Below are 22974 nucleotides of genomic sequence, written 5' to 3'. Positions count from 1 at the left end.
TTTTTTTTTTATGTAAGTTTGCTTTGGGGTGATTTAAGATCACTGATCTCAAGAGAATAGAATTCAGCTGTTAAGTCTGATTTCAGATGGGAAGATTTTGCTCCTATTTGATTATTTATTTATTTATTTATTTATTTGGTTTTTCGAGGCAGGGTTTCTCTGTGTAGCCTTGGCTGTCCTGGAACTCACTCTATAGACCAGGCTGACCTCGAACTCAGAAATCTATCTGCCTGCCTCTGCCCCCCAAGTGCTGGGATTAAAGGCGTGCACCACCACTGCCGGGCCCTATTTGATATCTTAAAATTAACTGTATGAATTGACATTGTAGAGAGCATATACTTATCATTGAAAGCCATTCTGTTTGAGACTGTACAGCGCGTGTCTAGGGGGTGCTTCTTCCCCGACACTGAGATCGGAGAGGGTCGGAATGCTTTCTCAGGTTAGATTGGATGCTTGCTGGATTTTTGTTCCACTAAATGAGAATTAAAGTAAGCTGCTGTTCAGTAGCCTTCTGTCTGAAGCATCATTTTCCCTCTTTCCTTTCACATCCATCATCTCTCTTTCTTCCAGAAGATGAAAAGGCAAAGCGAGAAGTATGTTCCTGGACTGTAGAAGGTGACATTAACACTGATCCATGGGCAGGCTATCGATACACTGGTAAACTCAGACCACACTATCCACTGGTAAGGATGTAAAGTAATTAGACTGTAGCATTGTGTAAAGCAATTTTCAGTTTTCTGAGATTGGTGCTTGTAATTTTTATTCCAGTAGTGAATCATGAACAGGGTTGTCCTCTGAAGGAAATGTACACTCTAGCTCTCAGGCTGTATTATTTAGGCTAGTAGGGACAATTGGCAGTTGTGGAAGAAGTGGAAAGTTTTTAGATGTAAAAACTAAAACTTTATTAATTTTATAGAAGAATGGTATATGTTACTGCTTTTCTACAATTTTCTTTTTTTAAAGATTTATTTACTTTATGTATGTGAGTACACTGTAGCTGTACAGATGGTTGTGAGCCATCATGTGGTTGTTGGGAATTGAATTTTAGGACCTTGCTCTGGTCCAAAGATTTACTTATTATTATAGATAAGTATACTGTAGCTGACTTCAGACACACCAGAAGAGGGCATCACATCCCATTACAGATGGTTGTGAGCCACCATGTGGTTGTTGGAATTTGAACTCAGGACCTTCAGAAGAGCAGTCAGTGCTCTTACCCACTGAGCCATCTCACCAGCCCTACAGTTTTCTTAATATGACCCATCGTAACCTAATTAGAATGGCTCAGGTACCACTCCTATTCCTTTCTGTAGGACTCAAAAGGTTTTTTTAGTTGTTTGAGGATTCATGCATAAACACTGTATGTTTTGATCAGACTCAGCTCAAACTCCTCCATTGTTCATTGTTTCTTTTTTAAAATTTTTTTAAAAGATTTATTTATTATTATAAATAACTACACTTTAACTGTTTTCAGACACACCAGAAGAGGGCGTCAGATCTCAGTATGGGTGGTTGTGAGCCACCATATGGTTGCTGGGATTTGAACTCACAACCTTCAGAAGAGTAGTTGGTACTCTTAACAACTGAGCCATCTCACCAGCCCTGTTTGTTTCTCTACTACAGTTCCTTCTCAACTCCATGGAGTCCATTTAGTGTTGCCATTGTGCCATTGGTAGGGCCACCCACCAGAGCACAGGCACACTATCAGGGACTCATTCCTAAAGGCGTTGGGTGCCTAGAGCTCCTCTGCCAGGGGTGAGGCTTCATGAGGCCTCCCTCCTCCAGCCACACCACAGTCTTGGCTGGTTTGATCTTGCACAAGTTATATGCATGCAGTTACAGGCCTCTCACGTACAGCAAATGCTGTCTTGCTGCAGGTGTCCACACCTCTGACTGGGTGGGGACAGCCTTAAAGCCAGTGATAGTCTTTACTCCAAAGCATTCCTGCCACTTCTGATCGGGGTCCATGGAGTGAGGCTGCTCATTACTCTTCATAGCTGGGGAAGACTGTTGGTTCCTTTCCCAACTGTGAATGCTAGCCAGCAGGTGAGGCTTCCACTCCAGTACAAGATTGGTTTCTTCACAGGACTCAAGAGCAATTTGTTGTTTTGAGACAAGGTTTCTCCACATAGCTCTGGCAGTTCTAGAATTCACTCTGTGTAGATGAGGCTGGCCTCAAACTCACCTGCCATCGCCTCCCAAATGCTGGGATTAAAGGTGTGTGCAACCATAGCCTCTGGCTGCACTTAAGAGGTTTGTGTTTTGTTTTGTTTTGTTTTTTTGTTTTTGTTTTTTTTTTTCGACACAGGGTTTCTCTGTGTAGCCCTGGCTGTTCTGGAACTCACTCTGTAGACCAGGCTGGCCTCGAACTCAAATCCGCCTGCCTCTGCTTCCCAATTGCTGGGATTAAAGGCGCTGCACTTAAGAGTTTTAATGTAAGAATTCACTTGTTGAAATGTGCTATCCTTGCATATTTGATTGGTACCTTAAAAAAAATATGTCTTTAACATAAAATTTGGAAAACTACCAGATACATAAGAAGGTTTCTGTATTCTCCCTCTAGGAATATTTACTTCACTCTAAGACAGCTTAGAGCAACAGGGTTCCTGCTGGTGATTTTTAATTTTTCTTTTTTAAGATTTACTGCTTCTATTACTTAAATTTTTATGTGTTTATATCTCTGTGTGGATATGAGCAAATGATTCATGTATCAGGAGAGACCAGAGGTATCGGGTCGGCCTCTTTGGAGTTGGAGTTACAGGTGGTTGTGAGCCACCTGATGAGCACGCTCGGAATTGAAGTTAGGTCTTCTGGAAGAGCTGACTCTTAAACAATGAGCCGTCGTCTCTCCAGCTTTGTGTCTAATCTTAAAGCATGGACAGCCTTGGCCATTCTTCTTTCTCAAACACATGTGTCACTGAGGCTAGGAAATAAACTTATTCTCAGTGAGGGAGACATGCATGCTATGATACTAAAATGTCAGCCAAAACTAACTTTATTAAAAGCTTTGACTCTTCAGTTGTCTTCCCAGTTTTATTTTCGTTAGTAGTTAACAGGTGTTGAACTTCACTATCGTTTTTAGATGCCAACACGGCCAGTGCCCAGTTATATCCAGAGGCCGGACTATGCTGATCATCCCTTAGGTAAGTCCTGCGTGGCTCACTTCTGCAGCTTGCAGTTTGTGGGCTTGATTATCGTGGCCAGGAATGCTCTTCTTGTACAGAGTTCTCAGTGGGGACATAGAATGTAAACATAGTTTCCTTTTTTAAAGCCACATTAGAACTTTTAAGGTAAAGATTTTTTTCCTCATTAGGAATATATCCAGTTCTGAAAACAATGTTAGGTGGCTATTAAAGGCTACATTAAAAAAGATACAGTATTTTGTAAATGCACTGCCGGATGGGAGGGATAAGTTTAGTTAGCTGCCTGGCTCTTTTAAGACTCATGGAGCCATAGTATTATTTTTCTGTATGTAATCTCAAATTTTAGTTAAATACATTTGTAGATATATAAGGAAAAGGCAGTAGGAATGATAGAATAATGTGGACATTTGTAATTTTATTATTCTCTTTTGAGTATAGTATATAATCTAATTCACTAATTGAGAATAGTGTTATACATTGAAAAGAAGCCCTGCTCCCTAGAGGTAGCTGCTTTAAATATTGTGAGTACACATCAGAGCTAGCACAGGTTTATGTGCAGACTGTGTGCATATAACTTTTACATTTTAGTTTCCTTTTAATGTTAATCTATTACCTTGAACGTATTCCCATATGAGTTCATGTAAGTTCTTCGGTTCTGTAATTTTAATTTTGTGATGTGGTGTATCATAATCATCAAGTAGGCCCCTACTAATGAGTGGTTAGATTCGATTGTCTGCAGGCTTGCTTCCGTGAGTTTGACTCTAGTTTCTATTTTTGTATTTTCATCTTTGCCTACCTGTAAGGAAGAACATTTTTTTAGGTTAATTGCCTAAAGTAACAGTTTGGATTGAAGGGTATAGACATTTTTATTTTGAGGTACTAGAAATTTCAGAGCATTTTGCCGGTTATTACTCTCATTGAAAACATGAGCACACTTCTCTGAGAGAACATATATGAAAATTGGAATGATTTGGTGAGTTCCAGCATGACCCCTGTGCAATGGTGACACGTACTTCGTCAGGTGTTCCAATTGAGAAAAGCAAACAGGAGAAATTGGCTTTTCTCCCATTGTCATCACATTGTTTGCTGTCAAGTTTGTCTGGTCTTTGTAAACCTGAAAGTTAAAACATTGCATATATTTTTTGTAGCTTGCATCTTTAAATTATAAGGTTTAACGTCTTTTCATGTATTAAAAGTTATATTTTCTATCCTTTTGCATGTCTGTTCATTTTTGTATCTTCTTTTTCCATTATACTACTAGATCCCCCATTTCTAAAATATTCTTTATACATTAACAATGATATATATATATGTATATATATATATATATATATGATAGAAATGTTGTCTCCTCAGCTGAACACTACTACTTTGTCACTATATAATGGCATACTTTCAGCGTTTGTGTTTATGTAGTAAGATAAATATGTCTTGTTGTTATTATATTTAATTCTTTTTCTTTTAACGATTTATTTATTATTTTTATGTGTATGAGTACACTGTAGCTGTACAGATGGCTGTGAGCTCCGGCGGTGGCGGCGTAATACATTGTAGCTGTCTTCAGACACACCAGAAGAGGGCGTCAGATCTCATTACGCGTGGTTGTGAGCCACCATGTGGTTGCTGGGATTTGAACTCAGGACCTTCGGAAGAGCAGTCAGTGCTCTTACCCACTGAGCCATCTCGCCAGCCCTATATTTAATTCTTACATGTCTTTGGTTGGTGTTGTGATTAATCTGTTTGACTAATCATGGCCATGGCCAGACTTGGCTATTAGCAGTGTTTTCATATGTGTATGCCTTGTTGCTATCACCTTTGCCTTTTCTCAGAACTGTCCTGGGTGTTGTATGTTTCTTTTACTGTATTACATTTATAATAAGCTTGTCTTGATTTCTAAAAATGTCTTGTTGCCATTTTTTTAATTAACTAATAATACAGATTAATTTTGGAAGAATCAATATCTTGTGCTCTATTCAAGAATAGGGCATGCTTTCTGTTTTATTAACCTTTTGTGTATTATAGTGGTGTTCTCAGAGTTCCTTTTTGAAGCTCTTATTTTTATATTTGTTCTGGACACTTTAGTGGTTTTTAGCTTGTTTGTATTCTGGTAAAGTCACAGATTTTGACATCTTAACTGCTAACTTGATAAGTGCTTATTTTCTTTTCTTTTCTTTCTTTTTTTTTTTTTTTTTTTTTTTTTTTTTTTTTTTTATTTATTTTATTTATGAGTACAGTGTAGCTGTCTTCAGCCGCACCAGAAGAGGGCGTCAGATCTCATTACAGATGGTTGTGAGCCACCATGTGGTTGCTGGGATTTGAACTCAGGACCTTTGAAAGAGCAGACAGTGCTCTTAACCACTGAGCCACCTCTCCAGCCCCGATAAGTGCTTATTTTCATCCGTGTACCAGGTGCTTCTTTTCTTCTTGGGCTATGTGATATCTGAAATTGACAAAGCTTTTATCTATTCCTTTAAGTGTTATGGTTGTTCTCTTCCTAGTATTGCCAGAACAGTATTGTGCCACATAATAATCATTCTATGATGTTCATTCTTGATTTGATGTTTATATTTTAAGGTGGTAGCTGCCCATGTTATGAGGATTATCATTTTGGATAGTCATTTATTTTCTAATATTGAATTAATAGCCCTATCTTTTGATGTGGATCGGGGGCTGGAGAACTAGCTGAGTGGTTAGCAGCTCTGTCAGAGCTCTGAGAGGATCCAACTCACCGTAACTCCTGTTTCAGGGGATCCAGTCCTCTCTCTGGCCTCCATGCACCAGCATGCACATGTGGCATATACAGAAAAAAGCTGCAGAAAAATTTGTTTGCTCATTTTTTAATTTCAGAGAATGCAAACAGGATTGATTTGTTACACACCTCTCCACCCCAAGATTTGAAATAATTGCTGTGTTGATTGTTTTTTAAAAGTCTTTATAAAACTGAATTTGACTAATTTCATCAATGAAGATTATTTGGGCAGTATTTCCCAAACTTTTAATTATAACCCAAGTGAGAAATGGGTTTTATGACATGATCTCTGTGCATAAGAACAATAATCAGATATTTTGCAGCAGTATTTATCTGGGGCTGCATAATATAGAATCTGATACTTTCTATTCCTTTTTCACTTTTCAAATGTTAATTATAGCCTACTCAAAGTCATAAGCTAGGTTGGAGAGATGGTTCAGTGGTTAAGAGAGCACTGCTGCTCTTCAAGAGGACCCTGGTTCAATTCCTAGCACCCTCCTGATAGCTCACAACCTCAAGTTCCAGGGGACCAGATGCCCTCTTCTGGTCTCCAAGGCCTCAAGGCTTTCATGCAGAATATCTGTGCGTATGAAACTAAAAGAAAAAAAAGCAAAAAACCCCTAAGAAAGTAAGTAACTAAGAAGTAGTTTGAGTGGCATTGACGTAGGTTCTGGTTTTACAGCAACACTGTAGTTGATTAGTTGTTGGTGTGTAGATGCATTGTGAAAACAGTTGTCCCGTGTGCTGTTCTTGTCCAATGCATTAGTTAGCGAGTCCAGCAGTATCCTCCCTGGCGTGTAGTAAGTACTCTGTAAATAGTGATTCTTAGAGGAAATTTTACAAGTCTTTTTCTTTATAATTTCTTTTTTATTTCCTTCTTGTGTTGAAACTATTAGGAAAATAAACTACCATGTGAACTAGTAGTGTGCTCAGGAGCCGGCTGCTGCCATGCTCAGTGACCAATGTGCTGCTGAATCGTGCTCTTCTGTGGCTTGTGCTTTGATTCCCTCATTTTCCATTCCAGGAATGTCTGAGTCTGAACAGGCTCTTAAAGGCACTTCTCAGATTAAACTACTCTCCTCTGAAGATATAGAAGGGATGCGGCTTGTGTGTAGGGTAAGTTACTCTTTCCTCATGGGCGGAGCAGGGCTAAGGGCACAGACAGGAAGTCTGTGATTTGTCTACATTGTAAACTCTTAGGACCCATCCCTTCTCTCTAGTTAAATAATCTATTTTAAAATAAAACTAACAGCAGGTCGTCCATAGTCATTTTCTTTGATCAACTTCGTATTGTTTGTTTGCATAGACATTTACTGACTAGAAAGATTGAAAGGTGAGCATGACTTTACTCTGCCCGTGAGCTTGCATTATTATTATTGTTGTTGTTGTTATTGTTGTTGTTGTTGTTATTATTATTATTATTATTTTATTTGCTTATATTTTGAAGGGTGTCTCTCTGTAGCCCCGGCTATCTTAGAACTCACTATGTAGCCCAGGCTGGCCTTGAACTCAGATCTACCAGCCTCTGCCTCCTGAGTGCTGGCATCAACGGTGAGCACCACCACACCTAGTTTGTTTTTCTTTTTGCAGCACTATTTTTAAAGTGAACTTTTGATGATACTTGTCATTCTGTATTTACAAATATTCTAGTGTAGGGCAGACTCCAAGGCTCCCACAGGGTTAGACTAAAGTCTTGTGAGATACTAGTTGGAGTATGGAAGGATGGCTGGGCTCGTTAGCTGGAATCATGTGCATATATCTTTTCTCAATGAGAAAAGCCTTAGATGTTCACTTTGAACTTTTGTGTAGTATTTGAAAAATGATTTAATGCTAGTTATTTAGAGAATTTTGTATTTTTTCACTTGCTATGATTCCTGCTTTCCTCACGCTCCCCTATTTTAGACATGTCGGATTAGACATTTGTCAGTTGACTGTTTACCTCATTTAAGATATACATCTTCAGAAGTTTACTTTTTAGTGAGTCTATTCATTCCAACTTTTATATAGATTTGTTTTTACATTTATATATTTCTAACATTTAATATTGCAGACAAAATGATATCAGATGACTTTGTTTGACTAATTTTTCACAAAATCAAAGACAGTACAGTGTATAGGTTCTATTTTATTTCATCTTGACTGTACTTAGTTTTTCTTTTCAGCTTGCCAGAGAAGTTTTGGACATTGCTGCGGGTATGATCAAAGCGGGAGTAACTACTGAAGAAATCGACCACGCTGTACACTTAGTAAGAACTTTACTTTCTTATTTCAGAAGCTTCAGATTATTAGACTTTTTTTAAAAATTTTTTTAAAGATTTATTATTATATCTAAGTATGCTATAGCTGTCTTCAGACACACCAGAAGAGGGCGTCAGATCTCATTACGGATGGTTATGAGCCACCATGTGGTTGCTGGGAACTGAATTCAGAACCTTCAGAAGAGCAGTCAGTGCTCTTAACCGCTGAGCCATCTCTCCAGCCCGATTATTAGATTTTTTTAAACTTCATTTTATAATACCCAAAATAATTTTTAAACTAATTTAAAAGCTTATTTTTGCATTGTTTCAAATGTGGATAGCATTTCTATAGCTTTTATACTGGTAAGTACATTCTGACAATTGCAATTGAAAATCTTTGGGAAAAAATAACTTGAGTTTGTATGAACATATTTGTATTCCTCATTCCTTGCTACTGTTAGCTAATAGGGAGTACTTAGTGTAACAGTAAGTGATTACAGTGATGGTTTCAAGTATATGGGAGGATGTGTGCGGCTTCTGTGCAAACATTCCACAGCACAAAGGACCGGAGCGTCTGGAGATTTAGATAGCAAGCCAGGACTTGAGTTATCATGTCCTCCACAGAGGACTTAGGCAAGACGGTGTGTGAGATGCAGCGATCTGAGAGGGCGCTTAAGATAGCTTGTTCTGAAACCCCAGCCTTTTTATTCAGCTTTTATAGAATTGATTAACCAGTGTTTCCAACAAACTGTACTGCTATGCCAGGTGTTCTGAAATATAGAATAAGCTGCAGAAACTAGAAATCAATATTCCTTTTGACCACATAGAAAAAAGGCAATAAACATGAGATGGAAGGATCTGGTCTTAGTGTTCTCTTCCTGTGAAGAGATGTTATGACCATAGCAGCTCTAACAAAGAAAGCATTTAATTTGCCCATGCTTACAGTTGTATAGGGTTAGTCCATTACCATTGTGATAAGGGTAAGGGGAGGGAGAGAGGTAGAGATGGGGGATAAAGGGGAGGGGGAGAGAGATAGAGATGGGGGATCAAGGGGAGGGGGAGAGAGAGATAGAGATGGGGGAATCAAGGGGAGGGGGAGAGAGAGATAGAGATGGGGGAATCAAGGGGAGGGGGAGAGAGAGATAGAGATGGGGGAATCAAGGGGAGGGGAGAGCCCACCCCCAGTGATATACCTCCTCCAGCAAGGCCAGACCTCCTCACCCTCCAGAATCCCAGCTCTCTGCTGGTTAAGCATTCAAATAGATGAGCCTATGGGGAGAAATAAATCTCACTAACAAGGCAAGAAGTAGGTAAGATAAATATTTGTATATATGACACAGATATGTCTTTTTGTTTTAAAATAAAGATTGCTTGTTAGAGTCTTTAAGATGTGGACTAGTGCATCCATTCCTATGTCTAAGTTCATAGAAAAGTGTTAAGTAGTTTAAACATGGACACTGGGTTCTAAAGATGTCACTATCTATCCATTATGTATGAAGTAGGGTAAGGATGAAGCTGACATTCCCATGTTACTTCGATGATGATGGTATTGTAAATGGGGACAGCTTTCCTAAAAGAATTTGACCATACGCCTTGAGCTTCTAAAAGCATTTTAAAAAAATTAAAATTGTTGCTGGAGTTTTTATTTTTGTTTTTGTTTTTTGTTTTGACAGTTTGGAATTTTTTACATTGTTTGCTTTGTGTGGGTTGGAGTTGGATATGTGTAGGGGTGGGTCAGAAAAAACTCAAGACAGTTAGTTCTGCCCTATCATGGGGTCCTGAGGATGGAACTCAGACTGTCAGGCTGCTCGCCAGTGCCTCTACCTCCTGAATCAGTTGTTGTGCTGGCTTGAGGTGGACTTGATTGGATCTTGTATAATAACAATCATTAGCAGGCATTGTGAGCACCTGGTGTGGGCCAGGTGCCTTCATAGTCATTTGATGGCAGCGTCCTCCGGAAGTAGGTGCTACTGTCACCTCCATGTTATAATTATCCAAGGTCATGTGACTTACAGAGGCTGGAATCTGATACGATAACTGCAGAAGTACATCTACTTCAGGCAAGCACCAGAGGGCTGCAGTTGTTTCCCGTGAGAGGATTTTCTACCTGAGGGAACTTCAGGTAGACTTAAGGTAGAACTTTAAGTAGACTAACTACTTAAAGATTTCTAGAAGTAGTGGAATCGCTAGTAGAATTATGGACTATTCTACAATTAGTATTTTGTATACTGGTTAGAAAGTTTCTAGACTGAAAACCACACAGTAGTAGGACACAGAACTTATAGCACACTAATGGCTGCTATGGAACGATTCAAACAGCTGTTTTCTAAGTCCACAGAATGTAGTAGTAGCAAATGTTGCAGTGGGCACTTTACCATTTCTTAATTATATACATACTCATTTTCTCTTTGTGTGGATTTAGTGGCCTGTTGATAGCACCTGTTAATACGTGTTATTTTTTTCTGAAAATGTTTGACACACAGTGGCTAAATTAGAGTAGAATCTTCACATGACATTTGTATACACTTGTATTATGTCAATTTGGTTCACTTTTGCATGAAGACCAGTAGACTCGTATGCATACAGTGAATTTAATTGGCATACAGCCAACTAGACACTGAAAAAGATACTCTCTGCCAGCTAGGCATGGTGTCATCATATGCCCAGAGTCCCAGTTTCTTGGCCTATAAGTTCTAAAGAAAGCCTGGGGGGGCAACAACATGGTGTGTGTGTTCAGTTCATGTACATACACATGCACACACATACTTATACCTATACACCTATCAATATTCTCAAGTAAAATATAATATCAGTTCTTTATAGTAACATCTGTCACAAAATTCTTTAGATTTTGATCTGATTCATTGTATACATAATTTTCCCTTTTGTATATTCCAAATTATTTTCTCTGTATTTTCATCTACTACAGGCATGCATTGCAAGAAATTGCTATCCTTCTCCCCTGAATTACTATAACTTCCCAAAGTCTTGTTGTACCTCAGTGAATGAAGTCATCTGCCATGGGATTCCAGACAGGCGGCCTTTGCAAGAAGGTGATATTGTTAATGGTAAGAAATGTGTGCGACATTTATCATTGTGAGGAAAACCTTCACATTTTCAGGAGTCTGTTAAGTGGTTTCTGTTTTCTTGACTTGAATTTTCCCTATTTAAAACTCAAGTGTTGCTCAAAATTGAAGGAACTCTTATTTTTCTTCTTTTTTCCTCTCCTTTCCTTTTTTCCTTTTTCTTTTTCTTTTTCCCTCCCTCCCTCCTTCCCTCTCTCCCTCCTTGCTTCCTTCCTTCTTTCCTTCCTCTCTCTTTCTTATTATATTTATTTACTTTTTAATTTATTTACTTATTCTATCTATCTACTTATCTATCTGTCAGTCATCTAAGACAGGGTCTTTCTGTCCAGAAATTGCCTTTGTAGACCAGGTTGGCCTGGAACTCACAGAGATCTGCCTGCTCCTGCCCCATCAAGTGCTGGGATTAAAGATAGCCAACACCGCCGCCCAGGAGGAGACCTATTTTTAATGATTGTATTTGTATGTTGCCTTCAGCATATATGTAGTATGCATTCTAAACAATCTGTATTTCTTTATGGCCTATTTTACATGTGATTGGTAGCATGCAGAAGATGTCAGTGTAGAACTAATAGTGAGCTTGTTACATACTTTTTTCTCTTACCAACATTTACTGATGATTATGAAAAGATCAGGGTAGGCTTTCAGGAGAGATTTTTGGAGAGACCCTTAGTTGTAATTCATAAAGACCTTAAGTAAAGGGAAAAACTCCTACAGCAGTGCCTTTTAAAAATGGAGTGGCTTTGGACTCCTGTGCTGTCCTGTCTTGGAAACACTGCCTGTGTAGAGGAGCCACAGTAGCACTTCCCTTTGGGATTGAGTGTATTAGTGAAGGACTGTCCCCTAGAGAGAAGTAATTAACAGTCCCACTCAGCAGTGAAGCTTGAGAGCTACAGTAACAACTAGTTTGGCAAGAGATGTGCTGTGCTGCTGCAGTAGTAACACAAAGGTTAGAGGAGTAACCACCACCTTGACTTGACTTAAGAAACTCATGGGTGATACTGTTGGACAGGTCAGCAGTAGGTTCTTTACACCACATTAGTACAGCTCTCAATCAGTGTCACTAACCGGATTATTTCTCTGAACAGCTGTCTTGTATGTAATGTTCTTCTGCCACAGAGGCCCTCATGACTAGCATAGAACCCTCCCTCATCCGTCATGTGCTGCATGGCCGTGTTCCTGTTCTCTGCAGTTACTTCAGCCGAGGCTCGCCTGAGGCTTTCTCTTAGGCAGCTACACTGATGGCTGAAGTTGAGAATGCAGATGGCACTGTTTTCATTCAGTTGCATGAGGATGTTATGCTGGATTTTAAAATAGAAATGAACACAGGCTTTATATCTGCCTTTTTCCTCTCCAGTGGACATCACTCTTTATCGAAATGGCTATCATGGGGATCTAAATGAGACCTTTTTTGTTGGAGATGTGGATGAAGGAGCACGGAAACTTGTTCAGACTACGTATGAGTGCCTGATGCAAGCCATCGATGCAGGTCAGCCCTAGCTGCCACACCTACTGGCACTGCGCTGCAGTGCACCGGAGCCACCAGTGTTCAATGCCCAGCAACTTTTGATTTGACTTTTAGATTCTTTTCACTTTCATTGTTCTCATAGGAGAAACAGGGCAGGGACTTGGGAGGATGGGGATGGAGCCTTCTTTATACTCGCCTCTCCTGTTGCTGTTCGTAGCTCTTCACTGCAGTATCCTTAGTACTTTTAGGGTCTTTTTCTCTTTTTATTCTTCTTTAAACTGAATACAAGTAATGTATGTGCTTAGTTAGGTTAGAATCTGAATGTTCAATCTCTCTCTTTTTTATTTTATTTTATTTTTTTTTTTTTACTTCATGTGCATTGGTGTTTTACCTGCATGTGTATCTGTGTGAGGGTGTCAAATTTTCTAGAATTGGAGTTACAGTTGTGAATTGCCATGTCGGGGCTGGGAATCAAACTCGGGTCTTCTGGAAGACTAAGTAGCTACTGCTCTCCATCACTGAGCCTTCTCGCTAGCTCCCACTAACACCTTCCAAATTAGTCTATTTATCTGCATATATAGTTGTACCTCCTTTAAAACACTTTTTAAAATTAGACCTATATATGTGTGCACATGGGCATATAAGCCACTGTGTGCCTGTGCATCAGAGGACAACTTGTGGGTTCCTGCCTGTGACTTGAGCTCTGGGGGTAGAGCTTTGCAGCATATACTCCTGTCTAGTGGAGAGAACCTGCAGACCCTTGTGCACGCTGGGCAGCATTTATTTCATCACCACACTGCCTCACTGGCCCTGGATCATCATTGCTGTCATTTTCCTTATCACATTCTCTTAGTTTATAGGTATTAAGATTGTATAATGTTATTCTGGTCACTGGTGGTTTCCTGCTATTACAGTACTGCATATAAGTGCATTTTTCTAGGATCTTTCTCAGGCTTTGTTCGTATAAATGCTTGTCCTAGCCTTTTTTTTGTTGTTTTTTGGGATGGCAGAACAGGAAAGGCTTATAGGGACTACTGATAAAAGGAGAACTTGGGAGCAATTTTCCAGGAAGTTCTACAACCTTTGAAATTTTATATTTGCTGTGCAGTACACACTATTCCCAGCAAAACTCTGACCCGTCATCAGCAGAGTATCGAGTAGAGTGGAACTGTTTGACAAAGGCATGGTTAAGTCCAACAACCCCAACCCGCTTTGATGGTTCAGTGTGCTATCTGATACAGGAGATGATGAAGCTTTCACTGAGCCACATAAAGGCCACATGGCTTAAGGCAAAATGATAAGGCTCAGTGTGGGGACGTTTCCTCCCCCAAGATGTTGATCACTTAAAAGCTTCAGAATTTTAGGTGATATTATAGGAGCCTTAATGTTTTTATTTGTGAGAGCTTCAGTTTTTCACTATTTTTAAGGTTTTTAACCAAATAATTTGTTCAGAAATGTTGACTAAAATATCCCTGTGGCTGGTTCCTCAGACATTTAGTTATATTACTAATTACATGGGGAAGATCTGCATCCTTTAGGGACAGGTTTACTGAAACCGCTGGATGAGGTAGCCTAGTAAGCTGAAGAGTGAGGGCATGGAAGAGGGAAGTTATCCCTGTCTGCTTGCTCTTGCCTAGCTGGTAAGCCGCTCCTTGCTCCTTCACTGGGGTTAGAGCCTACACCAAAACCCACCTGCTGAGACATCTGGGACCTTTTGTTGATAGATAGTCATAACTGGACTAGTCGGACCACAGCCTGCTAACTTAACTGTTCTAATAAGTCCCTGTCTGTCTGTCTGTCTCTCTCTCTCTCTGTGTGTGTGTGTGTGTGTGTATAAATATGTAAGTAAGTAAGTTCTGTTCTTTTAGAGGACCCTGGCTATATGCCCTTAGTGAGAAAGGATAAAAAAATGTGTTTTCCATTCACTTGTTTAGTGTTTGTTGTTAGAGTAAACAGAAGGTGCTCTCCCTGACCTTGGGTGTTCTCCTCTTTTGCCTTAAAGGATGTATTCCTGATTTTGAATCAGTGTTGTCAGTTACTGGCCATCTGGATTTCCCTGGGCCTTCATTGTAGATTGAGGCATGAAGGAATAGTGTTCACCATGATCCTTGCCACAAGGAAACCAACTGTTTGTTAACTGTTCCTCACAGGCCTTTCTTCTTCTTTTCAGTGAAGCCTGGTGTTCGATACAGAGAACTGGGAAACATCATTCAGAAACACGCCCAAGCAAATGGATTCTCAGTTGTTCGAAGCTATTGTGGACATGGGATCCACAAACTTTTCCATACAGCTCCCAATGTACCACACTATGCCAGTGAGTGCTGTCCAAATACTTGGTTATTTCTGTTTATGAACAAATACTCAAGTCAGGGTCTTCTGCTAGGTATTCACTGAAGTAATGTATAAGCTGTGAGTATACCCTTTCCCTTCTGGTGTTACCTGTTCAAACACAAGTCAAGCTGAAGTTGTTCTCACACGATAGTCTAAAGTAGGTGGTCTTTAACTCATCTTTTCGGGCTCTCCTGGGATTGTCTCCTTGTCAACAGGTAGTATGTGAGGAGAGGAGGTGCTTAGAGTTTTAGTCAGCCATCTTGGGATTGGCATAAACCACCTATATTTGTTTCTATTTGCAGGTCTTCAGTGCTTAATTATATCTGACTACAAGGGAAATAAATAGGAAGTGTAACACAGCTGAGTACTTTTGGAGAAATGCAAACTGATTTTGGCAGTCAGTACATAGTCTTCCTATAAGTTTTCTGATTTCTTTGGTGAAATCAGTTCATCTTACTTCATTTTCTGGGAGTTGTTTGTTTATTGGTTTAACAAAGGAGAATGAGGTGCTTATTTCAAGTTGAGAGTGGTGTAGAAGAAAATCACTAAATTGTAAGATGTGTTCCAGCCGTTTGCAGGAGGAGCTTGGAAAGGCTGAATTGGCAAAGGTGTCTAGGTTGTCTGCCGTGAGTGATTGTGTGTATGCAGTTACAGCATTCTCCCTCTGTGTCTCAGAAATTCTATGAAAACACTAAGTAATGTCCTTGTGTTGAGTTTTGTCATTGTATAGTAGTAGGGAATGATGACATCCAGAAATTATTAACAATTGAATTGATACATTGAAAGCACTTAGAATTCTGCCTGACATTTGTGACCTGATGTTTGGAATGACAGTGATGGTGATACACATCTGATCATCACATCTCTAAATCATCATTTCTCAGCTTTGTTTATTATTCCAGTGTTGAGTTGAAGTAAGGACTGTGCCTGCTAGTCAAGCAGTACCTCTGAGCTACATCTTCAGTCTCTTTCAGCTGTACTTGCCCACCTAGACACGTCATTGCTCAGAAGTATGCAGTCTGATGAACAAATGCCAGGGTTGACCTTTGGGATCTGGGTTCTCTCTGACGCTGAAGTCGTCTTTTCTCCTGTGTTTATGCTCCCTACAGTAAGGACTGAAGCATTAGTCTGAGTCTTGTGGATTAACTGAAGCATGTGGTGGAAGAGATGAGAAAGCACTGCAGTAGACCGAGTCCTGTAGACTCCCGAGTTGAGACCCAAGCTAAGCTTGGCTGGAGGTTGCTTTGAGGGCCAGGAACAGGCAGTGTGAGGAAGGAAAGGCACACAGAGAGGAAGCTGTAAAGGTGTTCTTACTTAGATATGACACCACAGTGGAAACTTGGAACACATAGCAACTGTGACTGTTCACATGGGCTCTGAGGAAGTTAGGGAAAGAGAAACAAATGCAGAGAGGGACTAATTAGGAAGCAGAGACAGAATCTAGTGGGCTGCGTATGATCACAGTGCATCATACAAAGGTGTGGTACTTTTGTAAAGTAAGAGGAAAAATGTACACACACGCAACACACACACAAACGCACGCACAAATAAATGCCATGAAGCTGGTAGCTTGGAAAGGCTGAATTGGCAAAGGTGTCTAGGTTGTCTTGTAGTGGAAACTATTCAGAATAACTGGTCTCGTGGGCAGTGATGCTGTGCCCAGCCGCATCCTAGGTGCATGACTATGAAGAAGTAGAATGAGAGGAAACCCTGCAGAAGCTGGAGTGTTGCTGTGGTACAGCATGCAGGGAATCCGTCAGCACTCACTTGTTGACCATATCATTGCACGCACATTGGAAACAACTAGCAACTGTGTATGTAAAACCCTGAAGTAACCTGGGTGCCCATTCCATGCAATACTGAAGCGTTGCTCTCACCAGGAGCGCCGTGTGTAAGGCTGCAGAGAGGGTCTGCACTTGTCTTTCCAAATGCAGAGGCAACAACTGCTTTAAGGATGGGTTAGGAAGGCTGAAGATGGTGCCCTTCGTGGGAGCAGGCGAGTCAGTGGTGGTGCAGCAGAGACACCTGCTTCATATTAACACATTGACTTAATTTATAAAAGAAAGCAGGCCTGGAGACATGGTTTAATGGCTGCTCTTCCAGAGAGCCCATATAGGACTCCCAGGGGATTTGATGCCTTCCTCTGCCTCCGTAAACACTAGGCACATGCATGTTGCACAGACATACATGTAGGCAAAATACCCATATACATAAAATAAAAATGAAAATTATAAGAAAAAAATTTAAAAGGAAACTGAAGCAGGAAGCAGTGTGTTATTTCTCATATTTGGTGTGTTTCCAGGTCGCCATGGTAGAGACCATGGTGACCACACCCTACATTTGCATGTGCACTGAGACTGCTGTAGAAGGTACAAGCTTTTAAGTTTTTGCTTTTTAAAGACAGGATCTTTCTGTATAGCCCTGGCTTGTCCTGGAACTCACTAGACCAGGCTGACCTTTAACTTGCAGAGATCCTCCTGCATTGGCCTCCCAAGTCTGGGGTTAAAGGTGTGTGCCACTATTCCTCGGCTTAAGTTGACTTGTTGACTTGAGGCAGCCCCTCAGGTAACCTGTGTTTGCTGAGTGAGTTGTTAACATGACGGAAACTGATTCAGTGTTCTCTGACACGGAGAGTAGAAGTTAGAGCCTTTTAGACACAGTGGGAGTGGTGGAGCAGACTGGACAGAAGCGTTTCTGCAGCAGCTCTGTCCTGGAGCAGGTAGCCTGTGGTGCAGAGTGCTTTTACACTGTAATCAGTGGGGTTTAGTCCTGGACCCTTTGGAACCCATTATACTTCATCTGTCCTAAGATTTAAAAGTTAGGTAAGTTATTGAGGTCCCTAATACCCACTGTTTTAGTTTTGAATTTTGCTGGAGTAGGTACAGGGAGTGTTTGTACAGTTTGTTTCTGGCTGCTGCAGAACCTCCAGCAGGAAAAGAGTCTTATGTCTGCCCTCTGGTGACCACCTTGGGCAAATGTTCAGGTAGCTGATAACGTCATCATTTTTTTATACTTTAAAAATTTAAATTTGGGAGGCAGAGGCAGGCGAATTTCTGAGTTTGAGGCCAGCCTGGTCTACAGAGTCAGCTCCAGGACAGCCAGGGCTATACAGAGAAACCCTGTCTCGAAAAACCAAAAAAGAAAAAAAAATTTAAATTTAAGCCAGTGGTCCATATTTGTCAGGGTCTTCCAAAAAGACTGTTCCTGGTTTTAAATTCTGGCCTTTGGAAATGTAGCAGGACTGTATATGTCTCATGGTGGTCCTGAAAAATATTACTTGTGAACTTGGGCAAAGGCCAAAGTAAATTTAGAGTGTGAAGTGCAATTTGTTTTCAGGTAGAAAGAAATGTCTCCTCATCATTTAAACAAATAGCCTACTATCCACAGTTTTATTTCCATTTTGATAAAATTTTGTTTACAAACCTTTGTTTCTGTAATATGTGCTCTATTATACAAACATGCTCCCCTTTCCCAAAGAGGAGAGAAGTTTCCAGTATATGATACATGTCACTCAAACTTCCATAAGTGGGTGGGTGATGGGTTTTGGGATTCTGTTTGATAACCAATAATACCTCCAACGCGCCCCTCCCCCTCCTCCTAGTGGTGGGAAGTAAGGTTTGCTCTGCCACACCCGGCAGTGCTTGGCTTTTCTAATCTGCATTAGCAGAAAATATTGTGTTTATGTTAATTAAGAATGGTGATTGTATCTGAAGCCTGTGGATATCCCTGTATTTTATTGTAGAGAGCACAGGCTGAGAGTAAACTGACTGCAAGTAGTGGTTATTGGTGATAGCCTTTGTGCTGAATGACAGACTGGGAGAATTGAGAGTAATGGAGGGACTACTGGACATGCCAGTCCTGTGTGACTAAACAATGAGCTACTTAGCTCAATGCCTATTGGGTTTGATGTCTTTTGAGACATTTTCTTTTAATTTCAGAAAATAAAGCAGTTGGCGTAATGAAGTCGGGTCATGTGTTTACAATTGAGCCAATGATTTGTGAAGGTGAGTATATGTGTTTCTAATACTCTATTTGTGTCTTAGGGTTAATGGCTGTGAAGAGACCCCATGACCACAGCAACTGTTAGAAGGAAAGCATTTGATTGGGGCTGGCTTATAGTTTGAGAGTTTTAGTCCATTATTGTCATGGCAGGGAACATGGCAGACATGGTGCTGGAGAAGGAGCTGAGAGTTCGGCATCCATATTGGCAGGCAGCAAGAAGAGAAAGACACTGGGCCTGGTTTGAGCATTTGAAACCTCAAAGCCCACCCCTAGTGACACACTTCCTCTAACAAGGCCACACCTACTTCATACCTCCTAGTAGTGCCATTCCCGGGGGACCAATTAGTCAAACACATAAGTCTATCAGGGCCATTCATATTCAAACTACCACAATTTATAACATTTCTTTTTTCCTTTAGATTTTTATGTATCCGATGTTTGCAAGTGCACACATTGGATATAGAGGGTGGAGCATGTGTGGAGGTTGGTTCTCCCCCATGTGTGGCCTAGCTATCTAATTTAGGTTGGTAGTCAAGGGGTTAAGCTCCCTTATCTGCTGACTCAGCAAACCTTGTCACATTTGCTGAATTTTTATTTATTTCTGGTTCCTCATCAGATCAGTAACTGGTTCTGTTTTCTTCCTTTTGCTTCATTCGCCGTATTGCACTCAGTTGGTAATGTGTAGAGGATTGAGCATCCTAAGGGTTTCTTTTTTTTTTTTTTTTTTTTTAAAGATTTATTTACTTATTTATTATATGTAAGCACACTGTAGCTGTCTCCAGACGCACCAGAAGAGGGCATCAGATCTCATTACGGGTGGTTGTGAGCCACCATGTGGTTGCTGGGATTTGAACTCATGACCTTCCTAAGAGCAGTCAGTGCTCTTCCCTGCTGAGCCATCTCACCAGCCCCCATCCTAAGGGTTTCTAACAAGATGATACATGTGGTTTATAAAGATCCTAGCAAATGATGAGTTGTAATGACCAGATCCTACATTAGCCTCTGTAGAAGTTCTTGCCTGATGTCGGAGGGTGAAGAGGAGACACACAGTTGTGCAGGTTAATTCCATTTTGGGGAAGCTGTTAGAAGAGGAAACAGATCCTTGAAGTGTAACTTGACCTAGGTCATGCAGTGGCTTATGTGGCAAAATTTGCCAGACTGGTGAGTCGTCTGGCCTTCCAGTCTTGTAGTTGTGTTGCTGTATCACAAGGAAAGCACATCACAGACACTAATCTTGCTAGCCAGTCTCATGCTCCTCTGTGATGGCACGGGCTGTGATGGTGGGCATGTTGTTGGGACCATTTATCAGATTATAATGGGAGATACGTGTGCTAGTTCTTCTCTGGGTGTAAGCAGGGCAGCATGTCAGGGCTGCTGGCCAATGTGTCCTGAGCCCTTTGTTGAAGCACACCCTATCCAGGCCTCCAGCTGTGTCCTCCAGCTGTGAAGAGTTAGTGACCAGAGGCCGACCTCACATTCTGTTTCTTAGGAGCCCTCTACTTTGTTTTTGAAATTCGTCTCTCATTGGGACATGGGGTTTGCCAATTAGGCTAGGCTGGTTGCCAGGAGGCCCCAGGAGAGGTGTCTGTCTAACACCCCAGAGCCTACTAGCTTTTTACGTGGGTGCTGGGTAGGAAACTCGGGGCCTCATGTTTTGCCAACTGAGCTGTCTTCTCATATTTTGTTAGCCCTAAAAAACCCTATTTTTTTTTTTTTTGCCACTATTTCTCTGATTATAAGGATTTTATAGTATAATCTGTTGTTAACCTCTAATTGTGTGCCTATCAATTATTTACAGTTCAGGAGTGACTTGCTATAGCAGTGTAGAAACTCATGTTCACTTTGTAAACTGGGATAGTTCAGTCCCTTATTCTGCAAAGTTGCCACTTCTGAGTTTCTGCTGGGTTTTGTGGGAGGAGTTCCCATGAGTTTGCTGAAAGGAGGTCTGATCCCTTTATTTTGGAAATGCCATATTGATTTGCTATTGCGATACACAAGAGGCCATTGTTACTTCACTGTGCTGCAGACGGAGTGAGAATGAAGAGTTAGAGGGTCTCTGCAGTACATTTGACTCCTTACATCCTCTGCATGTGGACTGACCCAGCGTCTGTTTAGGAGTGAGGGACAGGACTAAGCAACTGTCTTTGCTTGTTCAGGTGGATGGCAGGATGAGACCTGGCCAGATGGCTGGACCGCAGTCACGAGGGATGGGAAGCGATCTGCTCAGTTTGAGCACACCCTGCTGGTCACGGACACTGGCTGTGAAATTCTCACCCGGAGACTCGATAGCTCTCGGCCTCATTTCATGTCCCAGTTTTAATTTCTCTCAAGATGCCTAACATACGAACACCATCTCGTACTGTGCATTTTATTGAAAGTATGGAAATGAAGTTTTTTTTTTAAATCACTCATTTTGTTTTGACTGTGGATAAGAATGGACTACAGCATTTGGTGTGTGTCCTCAAGAGCTTTTTGGGTCTGAAAGCTGAGAAGAATAAAGGAAACATTGCTTAATTCCTTCCGTCCCTGGCCTCCCCCCCTCGGTTTTCTGTACTGTGTTTTCTTCTTTGCCCCTTGAGCACTTTGACCTAAATCTGCTTTTCATTGCTTTATCACTGCCACAGACCAGCCACCAAGGGCCAGCTGCTTTCCAAGAGGAAGGTGAAGATGAGAAATCTTGAAACTTTAGCAACATGTTGCTCCAGATTTTTATTATATATTGATATAAATGGAAATATATATGCATACATTTTAAATTCCATATGTGATTACTGAACACTATATGACCTTTGGTCTGGGTTGATTCTGCTTTGACAGGATATCTGCTCTCATAAACGGATCCCTAACTCATTAGTGAGTAATTCCTAGTTGGAACCTGGTCTCCTCTCGCCCCCATGCTGTTTATTTATCTTGTATATCTGCAGGGAAGCCCTCAGTGTGGACTGTGTCAGTGAATGAGTGGTAAGATTCACTTGAGAAGTTATCAGACTTCAAGGTCTGGTGTATGGTAACAATAGCTGTACTGCAGGCAGTGGCCGGCAGCTGTGGGGTAGTTTACAGTGCACTGCTTCTTCAGACCTCTGTTTGGGCAGATGTGAGGGAAGATGCTCCCTGTCTTCAGGACCTTCCGATGTAAGGGTACACCTCCGGAGCACTCAGAGAAGAGGCAGTTGTCCTGTGGCAGGTGACGGGGTAGAGTTCCAAAATGTCCCCAGGTGTGGACATTGTCATGGGTGGCTGTGAGTTTACCATTAGTGAACTTGGCCGAATGAGAAAGGAACTTGTTGCAGTACTGTAAACACTCAGTATGCATGTCTTGTTGAGAGTCTCATCAGAAATGACCGCGGTGCCGGAATCTGTGCTCCTCAATGGTGGTTCAGACACGAGTGGACGCAGTGGAGACACACCCGATGATACAGTTGTCATGAGAGTGTCCTTGATCGCTGGGTGTCTCATGACTTTAGTATAATTTGATACCACTGACACATACTTCAAGACATCTTTCCCAGAGTGCCTCAGACCTTATTGCTTTAAGAGAATGATGATAATGTTTTCATGACTTTATTTTAATGATTTAGTAAAGTGATTGAATCTGGTATAGACTTCTGGGTGTGTGTGCGTTTAAAGTTTTTATCAAACTGTAATATTTGTGAATGGAATGCCTTGTAATATGAATGTTAATATAATATGTAAAGGGAGATTAAACGTTTGAATGATTATCCCACTTCCTCTAGTTGTATTTGTTGGGATTTCAGAGGGAATCGATGGGAATGAGGCTAATTTCATAATCTAACCTCATTGCCATTGGAGCACCTTTTCAGGTATTTTGTACCAGGATTACGTGGTGTTGAGTCCAGCAAAGTGCCGGCACCATTTGCAGTGTAGTTGTATCAGGAGAGCTGCTGAGACCAAGGGTGTGGCATATGTAGGCGAACACTTTATACTTTGACAATAGAATTAG

At 40.9% G+C, this 22974-nt stretch overlaps 1 protein-coding gene across 2 annotated transcripts in view; it reads left to right on the top strand.

Moving 5' to 3' along the window:
• Window positions 1–22737, top strand: part of Metap1 (methionyl aminopeptidase 1) — a 30486-nt gene extending 7749 nt beyond the window's left edge. Inside the window, exons 3-11 of one of the 2 annotated variants that reach the window (XM_031375649.1) lie at window positions 574–683; window positions 3083–3143; window positions 6917–7008; window positions 8055–8138; window positions 11059–11197; window positions 12570–12701; window positions 14851–14994; window positions 18950–19015; window positions 21170–22737. In XM_031375649.1, the coding sequence (XP_031231509.1) occupies window positions 574–683; window positions 3083–3143; window positions 6917–7008; window positions 8055–8138; window positions 11059–11197; window positions 12570–12701; window positions 14851–14994; window positions 18950–19015; window positions 21170–21333 (992 nt within the window). In that variant the 3' untranslated portion in view covers window positions 21334–22737. Of the gene's footprint in view, window positions 1–570; window positions 684–3082; window positions 3144–6916; window positions 7009–8054; window positions 8139–11058; window positions 11198–12569; window positions 12702–14850; window positions 14995–18949; window positions 19016–21169 lie in introns of both variants that reach the window. The other variant, XM_031375648.1, reaches the window with a different exon arrangement.
• The last annotated feature ends 237 nt before the right edge of the window (window positions 22738–22974 follow it).

Source organism: Mastomys coucha, unplaced genomic scaffold (genome assembly GCF_008632895.1).
Source record: "Mastomys coucha isolate ucsf_1 unplaced genomic scaffold, UCSF_Mcou_1 pScaffold16, whole genome shotgun sequence".
Lineage (NCBI taxonomy): Eukaryota > Metazoa > Chordata > Mammalia > Rodentia > Muridae > Mastomys > Mastomys coucha.
The sequence above is the reverse complement of the archived record's forward strand: the minus strand, read 5'-3'. Positions and strand labels throughout refer to the sequence as shown.